Source organism: Saccostrea cucullata, unplaced genomic scaffold (genome assembly GCF_032062105.1).
Source record: "Saccostrea cucullata isolate Sc308-1 unplaced genomic scaffold, CSIRO_AGI_Scuc_v1 ctg4182, whole genome shotgun sequence".
Classification (NCBI taxonomy): Eukaryota; Metazoa; Mollusca; class Bivalvia; order Ostreida; family Ostreidae; genus Saccostrea; species Saccostrea cuccullata.
This window is the reverse complement of record NW_026923522.1, coordinates 152,999-166,369: the sequence shown is the minus strand read 5'-3', so window position 1 is coordinate 166,369 and position 13,371 is coordinate 152,999. Positions and strand designations below refer to the sequence as shown.

General features: G+C 31.6%; 1 protein-coding gene across 1 annotated transcript in view; it reads right to left on the bottom strand.

The window, feature by feature from the left end:
* The window catches only part of LOC134264193 (uncharacterized), a 47,087-nt gene that overhangs the window by 23,165 nt on the left and 10,551 nt on the right, over nucleotides 1-13,371 (bottom strand). Inside the window, exons 2-4 of the mRNA XM_062746483.1 lie at nucleotides 3,021-3,269; nucleotides 1,139-1,435; nucleotides 448-729 (exon numbers count right to left, since the gene is read on the bottom strand). Coding sequence (XP_062602467.1) covers nucleotides 448-729; nucleotides 1,139-1,435; nucleotides 3,021-3,269 — 828 coding nt within the window. The remainder of the gene's footprint in view (nucleotides 1-447; nucleotides 730-1,138; nucleotides 1,436-3,020; nucleotides 3,270-13,371) is intronic.

The window sequence follows — 13,371 nt, the reverse complement described above, 5'->3', positions numbered from 1 at the left end:
ACAATATGAATTACTGTAAGTCGTTTTAATTCCACGGTGTTAAAATTTAATGATTTCTCAAAAAATTCAAACCGCGATGGTTTTAATTTCACGCTCTAAGAAAATTTCTCATAATCATTTAAACGTTTTAATAGCTAATGATAGCTTTCACGATGGGTTTATTTTCGCTGAAAAACGATGAATCGCGAACATAGCGAAATTAAACCATCGAGATTATTTGCAAATTTACAGTATTTCTTTTAACTCTTTTACAAAATGTTCCTTAGATTGCTCCTGAGTAATAAGCAATGATAATATCTTCTTTTTTTTTTACTGGAAAAAGAATTGATATCCGGTTTTTATGCTATTGAAAAGCTGCTACTGTATTACATTTTTAATCACATTGCATCATATACTCACTCAAACTATATCAAACAATTTTAATAATAAACCATAATAATCACTTACACAAAGGATTTATCAGCACTTTGTCACTTCTTGCTGACTCTAGTTTTTCTCTCGCCTGACAGCTGTAGTGGTTGTACTTCTCGGCTCTAGTGACCAAAAGCCTGTACGTCTTCTGTGTTTGTTCTTTAAGTTTCGTGTCGTTAACGTACCACATATAGGATAATGGCGGTAACTTCTTGTAATACTGAGGCACAGAGGTCGATCTACTGTCACATTCCAGTGAGGCTGTTTTCCCTACTGTTTGATTTGAGGGTCTTCTTATAACAGGTTTTGTTGGCTTCTCTACACGAATATTCAAAATATTATCAAAAATACCATTCCGAAAAAAAACTATATCAAAGAGATAAACCGTGAAACTATAAATCGCTAATTTTAATGGCGATTGTCTTTATTATTTTCGTGGAAGGTAGAGAGCTACGAGTTCATTTAAGCTGCGAAACGTTAAAATTTGATTAAAATTTTAATACTCTATTATATCTCTTATTTCTTTAATGATGAAATTGAATCCCCTGGAATTAATTTATTTTCCTCAAATAAATAATATATTTGACCGTACAAAAACATTAGTGAATTTATGTCATGTACACTATCAATATCTATTTATCAAACATCAAATATAATATATAATTAACTATGAAGATGTATGTCTATAAAAGTAAAGAAGTTGTGGAGAAAAACTTTTATAATTTACCTAAAACAACGAGAACTACACCTACACCATCACCAGACCACTCATCAGCCGTGTAGAACCCTGCATCTCCTACTGTTATATTCCTCACCTTAAATAAAATGTTCGTAGAATCCAAGGGTCTGCTGTGGTATACATACTTTTGACTGGATGGAGCTGGACCATTCTTATTCACCCTTATAATATTTGATTTCGAGCCGTTGTGTTCATGGACAATAGTGTAAACTCCACTATGAGGGAAGAATGCAGCTGTCCATGATATATTTTGTGAATCTCCCACTTTAGATTCGACTGCATTGACTGAAATGAAGAATAACTGAGTTGGGGCAAGATTGTTATATGCTGAAAAAAAATGAGCAATACTTAGCTAAATAAATATATGTGATATTTAAAACTTCAAGATACAAGCCGTATGAACTAGCTGAGTGCCTAAAAGTTATACTGTATATGCATGTTTATGATCCTTTATTACAAGTATCTGATAAAAGTCAAAATAAATTGCATTTGTAATGCAGCTATTGGGAATTTTATTATTTTGGTATGAATAAATTTCAATCTAAAATTTTTTAGAGTGATAGTCGAATTAATTCTACAAGCATATTATACATATACTACATGGCTTCAAGGGCAGCATACCAGAATATTTGCCCCAAGGTGACAGGAAAGCCCTGGAGTGTTATGTCGCCCGATGCCGCAGGCAGAGGGCGACATAACACTTCAGGGCTTTCCTGTCACCGAGGGGTAAATATTCTGGTATTGCTGCCCAAGAATTAAGCCACGTAATATATGGTATATAACATTTTTAAACATTGAACAAAAATCGATCATCGAACATATTTATTAAACACCATGTACACATATGTGAGAATAATTCCAAAATATCCCGTCCTAGCGGTTTCATGGCAGAATGTTTTCAGTATGCTGACACTTGTGTTGATAACCTTTGTTGTATTTAAAGAATTTTTCTCTTCAATTAAATTATCTAATTCCTCTGAATCCAAATAAACAAATCAGATACGTTGTCTCGGCTTTTTAACTTTCGCGGAACTGTTTACATTTGCTTGGCAACTGCCTCTGTGAGTTTCGAATCCGACGTAATTAATATGCAGAATGATTGCACGCGAGGGAACATAACTGTGTTTGGGAGGGCATCATAACTGTTTCCGGGGAACATAACTGTATCCGGTGTGATTCGGCAGTTTTTCAGGGCATATGAATAAAAATATTTTATTTGTGATATAATGGGAAAGCTTCCTCAAAAATGTTATATATAGAGAATATTACATACTAAAATCCATATCATATGTCATATCAGCCCGAGTGGCCCCATATCAGCCCGAGGGCCGGAGGCCCGAGGGCTGATATGGGGCCCGAGGGCTGATGTGACATATGATATGGATTTTAGTATGTAGTATTCTATTTATCATATATTTAAAATACTTAATATGCGAGTTCACATATGGTCGTTGAAGAATGTTTGTGCTTGATAGTGACATTTTTTCTTTAAAATTTTATAGAGACAATTTTAGGTAACTGGAAAAAAATTAAGACCACAAATGTCATTAAAGAATTATTTTATCTGAATATTTAAATAAAATCAAGTAAATTAACTTTTTAACTTAATACAAACGTTACTTCCGGTTTGATATGGATTTTCGGCCCACCGGTCCGATACGTGATATGGCTTTTCGGACCGGTCCGTGATATGGGGTATTGTGACGTCACCCGTATCACACCGTGCAGAATCGGTGTATTTACTACTAAGTATATGATAAAAATTCATATTTAACTTCCCCACTACGCCATTTTTTGCCTTTGACGTAAGGAGAAGATAAAATCAATTATTTTTACTTTAGTGATTGGAAAACTACTATTTTATACTAACCACGATAAGTATTTTCATGATCTTCAAAATTATTACGATTGGAAGATCTGTAACGTCGAACCTGGATCTTCACCGATTTATACTTTGTGACATCCTCTAATGTGTAATTGTTATCAGAAGTTTTAATCCAGGAATATGCTAGATTTGTGTCCTTGCTGATTTGTAGATCATAAGAGTGTACAGAAGTATTGGGCCATGTAATATACAGATCCCCATTCCAAAATTTTGTCGTTATTTTAAAGGGCTCTCCTGAAAAAAATAAAATATACTTCTTTTGATTAAAACAACAAAAGAAAGAAAAGAAAGAGGGCGTATAAGGCGTGTGCATTCCCTCGCTCTGAGGGAATATGTTCTCAATTTTCAAAATTCACAAAAAGTTATATTTTTCTAAAATCATGTTCTCAGTTATGTCATCTTCAAAACATTTTATTATTTTTTTTTATTTTATTGAACGACTTATCATTTGATAATTTTGATTTCAAAGTTGACAGTTGAGCACATTTAGTTTAAAATAGGTTCACCGGAGCTATAAAAACGAATTTTGAACATGAATGGGTCAAGTCTCCATTCTTCGTGAACGCTTAAATGATTGAAACGTAAATGTGAAGTCTATTTCATCTGTCTAAAAAATTGACTCTGAACCAATTCTATATGAATCGAACTTTTCTGAGAAAAATTACGCTTCAAAAAGCCCGTTCATTTAAATCACACTGAAAGAAGTCAATAATGCATATACGTCGTAGCGTAGTGGTTCAAGCGGTTGTTCTTGGACCAAACCTGATCTATGGAGAGAGTTCAGATCATACATGAAGCTTTTTCTTTTTGTGTTTTCAAATGTTTTAAAACCATGAGTGAAAAAAAATATTAACAAATTATTTCAGCAGTGAAATACAGAATTTGATATGTAAAAGACTATATAAACCATAATTTTTTGAAAAAATACTACTTTTAGAATTGAGAATTTTTTTTTTCTGAGCGGGTGTTTTTTTTTAATTCTGACGCATCATAAGCATCATAAGAAAAAAATTATAGGTCAAGACTTTTTATCGTTAAAAAGAAAACCGAGCTCTTTTTTTTTGTTTCATTGATAGCATCACTCATGGATGTTGTTATTATAGATGATTTTGGTTTTAAACTTGTACGTCAAACAGATAAGATTTGTTGCGGATAGCTGCAGCAAAGGTGAAGATTATCAACTGAAATTATCCAGATTCAAATTCATATACTTCTGTTAATGTACTTTTTGATTAATTATATACAATTCTTTCTATCTGTATATTTAGTATTTTTTATTTTACAAAAGTGTACATTATTTTACAATGACATGGACGTATGAAAACCAATTAAAACTTTCATTGAATATAACAAACTTTATATTCTAAGGACAAGTGGAAACATGTAAAGCTCTCGTAACTTTTAACAAATACTCTATTCCTTGTTTAAAAGAATGTATATTGCATATTTTATTATAACTGTAATTAAATGCATATTAACTACCGTGAAACAATTTTACATGTATACAAATTGATATACTGAAATATAATATGATCTTTATATTAATTTCTAGAATAAGGCTGTTGTGACATCCTTCGCAATTCATGACACTTTCTGCAGATATTCATTTGAACATAGCGTCATAATGTCTGCATACAATTTTAGTAATAAACTTAAATTTTGCACATTACTTAAGTAAAATATAAATACTTTTCTATAACCGCTGACATGTAGTTGCTTTTACCAATATGACTGGGTAAAAAATTATTTAAATTTTGTTTACTAAGTGTTCTTATGGAAAGAATGCAAACTAATTTGATGCATCATAGATGAATGCAAGATAAATTAATTCGCTTTCAGTTATTTATGTGAATTCGGTTCAAATATAACTCGCAGTTACTTACGCTTAATTCTGTCAGTCTGTCGTTGTATTCGAAATTAACTCCCTAGGAGTATAATAAGGAAATGATATATCGATGACTGTAAACATTGCATTTATACAGAAAACACTATGCAAGAAAATTAACAATTATGATAAAAAGCTTGGTAAATTACACATACATAATAAGCGCGCGTGGTGCAGTGGTTAGAGCGTATGCTCTAAAGTCGCGAGGTAGGGAATTGATTCTTACATAGCATGCTCGAATCCCACCGTTGGACGTGGAGACCGCTTCGTCTGATGTTCCGTGTCAAAGTTACGCAGCACAGTTAAGGTTACAAAAAGGAGGCGGAGCCTAATTTGTACGGGAAAACTTGACTATGACATCATACACAATATACGTCATACAACATTTCTTTAAAATATCACAAAATGAGTTTATCTGCTAATTTAACCAGTAAGAAATCATCAAACTACATAAAAACTTACCACAGCGTGTTGTTTTGTCGTTAGTTAAATCCCACATAACAAGTTATAAACAAGTCACTGATCGCAATACCCTTGTCAATATGACGTCATTTCTTACAACGTGACGTAGTTTGTATGCAGTGAGAGACAGATCAAGTAATATTTTCTCAACAAAATATGCATTCTCTAATTAAATAAAATATTATTTACAGATATTCTATGGGGCAATTACTTGAATTTAACGTCTTCTTCACTATTTTATTAATATATTTTCTGTACATTACGTATTTAACTGACACTGCCGTATATTTGTATGCAAGTACATCGGAGGGTAATGTGGGGGGTCTTAATAAATCGATCTAGTGCAAGGGCATACACTCTATGGATCAAAGTAAGCTTTTATATTTCAACTATAGAACTATTCAGGTATCTGAAAAGTGCTGCGATCCTGATGAAATCTTAAAAATAATTTAATTATATCAATATTTCATGCCGCTGACCAGCAAAAAATATAGCATTCGGTCATACAAGTATAATTTTAACAATGAAATTGCAGAATTTAGACAGGATCGCAGCACTTTTTAGAAACTATAATGCGTGTTGAAAATATTTATATACTAAACTTGGAAATTTATCTTGGTTATGCCCTTGCACTAGTGACTTTTATATGTAACAGCAATACTTCAAGTCAATGTGCTAAAATCGCGTGACTGCCGCATCACGTGACTAGTCTAAATATAAAATATAATCGTCCTCGATATGTAGTTATTAATCATAATTACAATTATCTGATATAAATAATGTACTAAAAATAATCGCCATCCCGATTACGAATACATTTTTAAATACAAAATTTAGCTGATATTTCCATTGCGCACCTTAACTGTGCTGCGTAGTGCTAGCACGAAAAAATCCTTCCCTGCTCAATGGCCCTAAGTGCCAAGTAAAGCATACATGTATATGAAATTTGAAGTTCTTTCCACTGACAAGTGGTAGCGTCTCCATAAGAGTGAAAAATAGGTACGTTTAAAACAAACAAACACATACATTATAAAGGGATGTTCATGGAATTTCTGAATCAAATCTCACTCATTTTCCGTCATTGAATAAATCTTTATTTGGTGTTGCAAATTAGCTTAATCTGACCTCATTAAAACGTCAGACACCTTTGTATGATATTTGTAATTATGTTTTATATATGATCTATATTTCAAAAATCAAATCAATTTTGTCACCATTATATCAACATATGCATTTCAAGATATTGTTAATGTAAAGTGTCCCTAAAAAGGGGCATTGTGATATATTGTTTATCATACAGGTACTAAATCCTTACACTTGATCCCACCTACGATGTTTTGGAGGTCAGTGTTTGCTCCTGCCCTATTTTGTATTGTTTAATGGTTTTTTGATCTTGATTACTGTTTGTTATCTCCATATATTTCATCTTTTTCTATAGTTTTATATAGTCTTATTTTGATTTAGAAGTTGTTACTACCTAGAACATGTTCTTAGGTTCATGATTATCTGGAAAACATAAATACATATGCAGTTTGTGAATGCATTCTGTTCAATAAATAAAAGTAATGTACGATATAAGCGATGAGGTCAAACTAATATGCGATTTTAAAATAAGTTCCTTCCTTCCTATTAATAAGGAAAAAGTTAAAATTGCCTCCCGGAAATAAAGGAAAATACATGTATATATTCATAAATTTAACACACTTTAATTTTTAATTTCTTTTATACCAAAATCACCAATAAAGGCGTATGAGAAGATCATGATTTGAATTCGTTGATATATTGTTCCAATTTTATTCCGTTTCCACTTTCTATATACCCAACCGTTCACGGTAGCTCAGTCGCTCCATGATCGGGAGGTAGTGAGTTTGTATCTCGGCCGCGACTGACCTTAATCGATAAAAATGGGTAGCAACTTCTTCGAAGACCATAAATACCGAGGCCCCGTGTCAGCGGCAGGCGTTGGCACGATTAAGATCTCTCACTGTTCAATGGCCCTGAGTGCCGTGTAAAGGTCAAAATTTGAAGCCCTTCACCGGCATACAGTGACGTCTCCACGTGAGTGAAAAATTCTCGAGAGGGACGATTGTATAAACAATGTACAATCAATCAATCCATAAACACAAGAAACAAAGAAAAAAACGTGTGCTTTTCGAAATAATTTGCTCTCTGGCAGTAATATTTCATCTAGAAGGATGAATTAGATAATAATAGTATGACGTAACGTCAGGAATTGCTACTAATAGTAAATAATCCGTTTTCAGCTTACATTTTTAGTACAGTCTTGATAATAAACATGTAGTGTTTAATATGAAAATAAAGCAATTTTTTCTCACCAATAATGTTGTAACAAAAAGAAGCATTATTACAAGGTATGTACACATTGACAGTCTACTATATTCCGGAATAACGTCAATTTTCGCCTTGTCCCGTTGTAACAGAAAAATACTTTCAACAAAGTTTATTCTAGAAAAAAAGTTGAAAAATCTCCTCGCATCTCTTTGATATTTTACAGGATCGTTCATTTGCATCATATTTAGACATTATATGTTTGTTGACAACCTCTGTTAAGAGAAAAGACACCCACATTCTTTGAAATAAAAGTCCTTTAAGATGTCCCATTAATGGAAATTTAGTGTATCGCATTTTCCATGGTGAAAAAAGAAAATTTTGACGGTAAAATTTTCAAATATGAATTGACATACAACGAGTACTTTTAAACAACAACTTGTTCCAAAAAGATAACGAAAATTTTCCATGCGCTAAGGTATTTAATCAAACATAATCCGTGTCTTGCAGATATGTCCCCCTGCGTTAATGACGCCATGTCAAATATATATTGGTTAATAGCTTGTTGATTTATTCCGAATTCAAGAGGTAATATTTATTGAAATTTATATTAGTGAAAAGTACTGAGAAATTACATTTACTGCATATAGGTTTCATCAGATCTTACCGGTTAATAAGAAAATTACTAAAGAATCGAAATGTCTTGCGGAATTGTCCCCAGCTACTTAAAATGACGTCTAACGTTGTAAGAAAGCATGATGTGGGACATACGTCAATTCGCATTTCCTATTAATTTATTTGCTTATTGTTGAACACTTCATACTTAACATGTTAATCTTTGATTATCACCTCTCAGTATCCTTAAATTGCTTTTTCTGTTGATTTTTTTAAATGATCACCATAAAACGATTATCGCACACAAATGTATCTAAATTTAAATCCGTGCAAGTGCAGAATTTTCTTTTCATATGCAGGAGAGAATTCAATGATAGTCATATATGTAGGAAATTAAAAATAAACCGTAATTTGTTTTCATGATCTGCTTTATCGAAAAAAGTATATTTACCAAAGGTTCTGTCATCAAATTACTATTACCCCGGTAATAATTATTTCAATAGTATTACATGTAATTTTTTTCAAAATATTTAAACACTGCATGTAAACAATTCATATTGACGTCGTTTTGACGTTACAACGTTGAGTAGCAATTCCTGACGTTGCATCTATTTGTCAGTCGGAGTCAATACAGTTCAGCTTATCTGAAAGTTTAGCAGTATTCAGTCTAAAGAATTGTGGGGGGGGGGGTATGATTGTATAAAATCATGTTTACGTTCAAGTTATATAGGATATGATGTTTGACTGACTAATTATGTTACGGCCATTTCGGTTACTAGACTTTTTAGGGTCATTAGTGTGATGTGACGTCATCGTTTTTGGGGCACAGTAATTTTTTGTGTTGAGCCCGTGTTATCATGGCAAAACGCGGCAGGGCTTGGTGCCGCATTTGTTACAAGTTTGCCATTTGCTAGTTTACTATGATGCTTTCCAGTCTTTGTACTGATATTTATTTCACCGGAGGAAACTTCTAATTGGTGAGTTTTTCTATGTAAATCATTTAGTTGTATACACTGTATATTTGTCATCTCGGTAAATTTAGCATTTTTATGAACCTGGCTATAAAGCTGTTGTTGAAAGTACTTGTGCACTACGTAGGAGTAATAATTATAATGCTATTAGTAAGTTAGGTACATTATTGACATACATATTGTAATTTCGCTGGATATGTGCACACTTATTACGTACGGGAGATAAATCTTTTTATTGCCATGTTTTTCTATCATAATTTGTGTCAAGAAGAGTTATGCTTCTTTGTTTACATTTTGACGACAGTTTTTGTGTATTGAAGTATTTTCTAGAACATGTAATACATCATCATTATTTGCTAGGATGTGTTATCATGTGTACTTGCTTGAAATATCTTATAGTATTTTTTCTTTTAATTTTTTGTAGTAAATCGTCATTTTCGTCAGATTTTCCACGTCATATTTTCCAAGTCATTTCTACGTCTACATCCATGTCAATGTAATCGTCATTTCAACGTCACCCATATCGAAAATGAATATAAAAATAATAGATTAAAATAATACAAAAATAATACAAAAAAAGTATATTTTTAATGACCAAATTTGGAACCCTTTTTATCTTGGTTCCAAATTAGGTCAAAAATAATACACTTTCTTAGAAATAAAACACAAAAAATATATTTTTAATATACTTTATTTCTCAGTAAAAATATAAAAATTATACACTTGATGTATTTTTTCTGTACTCTTGTATTTTTTCTGTATTAAATCCTTATCCAAAGTACAAAAATAATACAATTTAGAGAAGAACTAAAAAATACAAAAATAATATAAAATGTATTATTTTTGTATCAGTCTATTATTTTTGTATTATTTGGAGCACCTTGAAAAAAAAATAGGAAAATAATACAAAATGTATTAATTTTGTATCAGTCTACTATTTCTGTTTTATTTGGAGCACCTTGAAAAAAAAATAGGAAAATAATAAAAAATGTATTAATTTTGTATCAGTCTATTATTTCTGTATTATTTGGAGCACCTTGAAAAAAAAAATAGTAAAATAATACAAAATGTATTAATTTTGTATCAGTCTATTATTTCTGTATTATTTGGAGCACCTTGAAAAAAAAAATAGGAAAATAATACAAAATGTATCAATTTTGTATCAGTCTATTATTTCTGTATTATTTGGAGCACCTTGAAAAAAAAAAGGAAAATAATACAAAATGTATTAATTTTGTATCAGTCTATTATTTCTGTTTGAAAATCGCATTTAAAACAAATAAATCTAAAAATAATACATTCTGAAAAATACAAAAAAAATACATTTAGGAGTTCAAAAAAGGTACAAGAATGATAGACAAAAAGTACATAAAAAAGCTTTAAATAATACAAAGCAGTGCCTAGAAAAGTACTAAAAAAGTGAAAAACTTGTTCTTAAATGCAGCTTTCAATCAGATTTTAAAGAGAAATGGCTTAAGATTACTGATTTAGTTACTTTTTGTGCAATAATCTTGATCTTTTCTGTATTACATACAGTATTCACTCTTCAATTGTCCTCATTTCTAAGTCATGTTTTATCAATCTTATTGTCTTTGTAAATTGTACATTTATGATGAGATATGAATTCAAAAGTCTAGATCTTCTCTCTGCTTTTGGGTTTCTTTTGCACAGCACTTTATTTTGTTCAAGAAGTACATCTCCAGTTTTCTCACTGTCATCCTGCTTGGTCCTGGATAATCTACAAAATAGAATATCAAAATGTACCGGGGTATATCAAGATTAGATGCACAGACACACACAAAAAGAAATCTTCACACGATTAGCTGATATTGTCAATGTTACACACCTGTAATGCTTCAAGAGGTAGGGTGGGACGGTGGGTGGGTGTCCTATTCCTCTATAACTAATCAGCTTTTCTTCTATGGCTCTGCAGACGCACACAAACTGTAAAAGTAATGATACTGATATAAATGTTTTGCAGAACAGGTAGAAATACAGAGCATCAAAAAATGAAAATATAAAACTGTCAATACACCTCATTGGAATTTTTCATGGCAAAATATTCTACAAATTGAGCCATTATCCCCCCCCCCTTTTATTAGGGGTGGGGTGGGTCATTTGATTTGAAATCTTAAAATGATATTGGGCAAGGGAAATACAGATCATCATATATTGATATAAAAAATAATTAGTTTGTGCCAAAAAAAAATCTTTCTTAACACCTTCTTCTCAAGTCATTTTTGAAATAAATTATAAGTATGCTAAACCATAAATCCATGAAGCTTAGTTGCAATGACCCCCCCCTTCACATTTCAAAATTTAAATGGTTGTATGCCAAGATGATTTTATCTGTTATTATCCCACGTTTAGGCCTGAGGGATAGGTGAAATTAATTTTTAAGTCATTTTTGGTCCATGTAAATAATATCATTTGCCGTTGAAAGCCCGTAATTATCCATACAATTCAAGATAGAAAGTAGCATAACAAAACTCTCTTTCGCCACAAATCCAATATATCTGCATTTAATTTGACTACTATGAATTGGTTATAAAAGATAACATTTATTAATCTACATTTCACATTTTAAATTAAAAATTGAAACTACTGTGCTATTTTGTGTAAATTCTTACCGCATATGGCGTTGTATACACCAAGAAAGCCAGGGCATGATGCTTGAAAAACGCCAACCTCCTTCCGTTTCCGCTTTTCTTTGTTTATAAATGTGATCCATGCTAACATGCTGTAGCTAAACATCTATTTTCTACCAATTTCATCGGCGAATATTAGCTAAATCAACTCTCTCAATTCGGTTCGTCGATCTATTTTTCAAAATGGCGTGGGTAAATTATCGTTAACCAATCAGAGAAAAGCAAAGAAAAATTTTAAAATCTGACCAATCAAATAGCTCCTTATTTACGAAGATTGCCGATTTTTAAATATAAAATATTTTTAACAGTCTAAGGAAATGTATTTATGTACGAAGTCTAATAAGTAATATGGAATCAATTTAATAAACCCTTGATCATTACTAGAATAATTATTAGGAATCATTTCTTATAATCGTTATTTTTGTTTTTAAGAAATTTTCCGATTACAGATGAGAAAGATTTCTGGTCAGCCATATTGTTTTGTTTTTGTTTTTTTTAATTATACAAGTTGACCTGTAAAATAGACCAAAAAGTTCAAGAAGAAGGATCAATTTAGTGTTAAATCTAAAGAAAAATAGCAAGGCACAGAGCCATGCCACCTTTTCTCGGCGCCATGTCCTTTTTTCCTAACAAAAAATTAATAAATATTCCCAGTGTAGGCAATATTCCTTAGCTGTTCTGTTTATTCAGTGCATACTGATAATCTCTTGTTTACATAACGCAACCAAGTGTGAATTCACGACAGGAAATCACTTCACGCTTGAACGCAAGCCACAGCCACCTGGCTAATTAACATGCCTCAGGCTGTCAGGGTAGAAGATTTAACTTGAGAAACTGTCATTTGATTGCATTGATTATGCAAAAATTAGCCCAAGATCAAAGATAATTAACTTGTAAATTATTTATTATTAAAATCAGGATCGTTTTTTTTTTAAAACTGAGATTAGAATTAAACACAGAGTTGAAGAAAAACTGACATTTTATCTGAGTAATAACAACTTACATTGTACCAAAAACTGAATGTGATGTGACAAAAGGCTAAAAAAACAACAAACTAAGTTATGAACTCATAAATTTGACAAGCTTAGGGTCAATGTTTCTTATTTAAGCCATTTTTTTTCAAAACTAATTTATGCATGGCAATTATTTTTTTTTTTGGGGGGGGGACCAGTTTTCACTTTATCCTGTTGGTAGAATATTTTCCAAGTAAAGAGAATAGTCTCTACATGTATTTTCCAAAATGGGGCCCCCCGCCTTCCATGGAAAAAAGTATTTTCGTTTAATGTTTAATTAAATTGACTGTACTACTACACAAATAACACAGTCCAAGCAGGTTAAAAAAATTAATACTTCCAAACTTCAATAATTTTTGCACATGTTTCAGCTAACTTTCTCTAGTGTAAATATCTATCTTAAACATACTGATAATTTAATTAGGAAACCTACTACTTGCACATCCCTTTCTA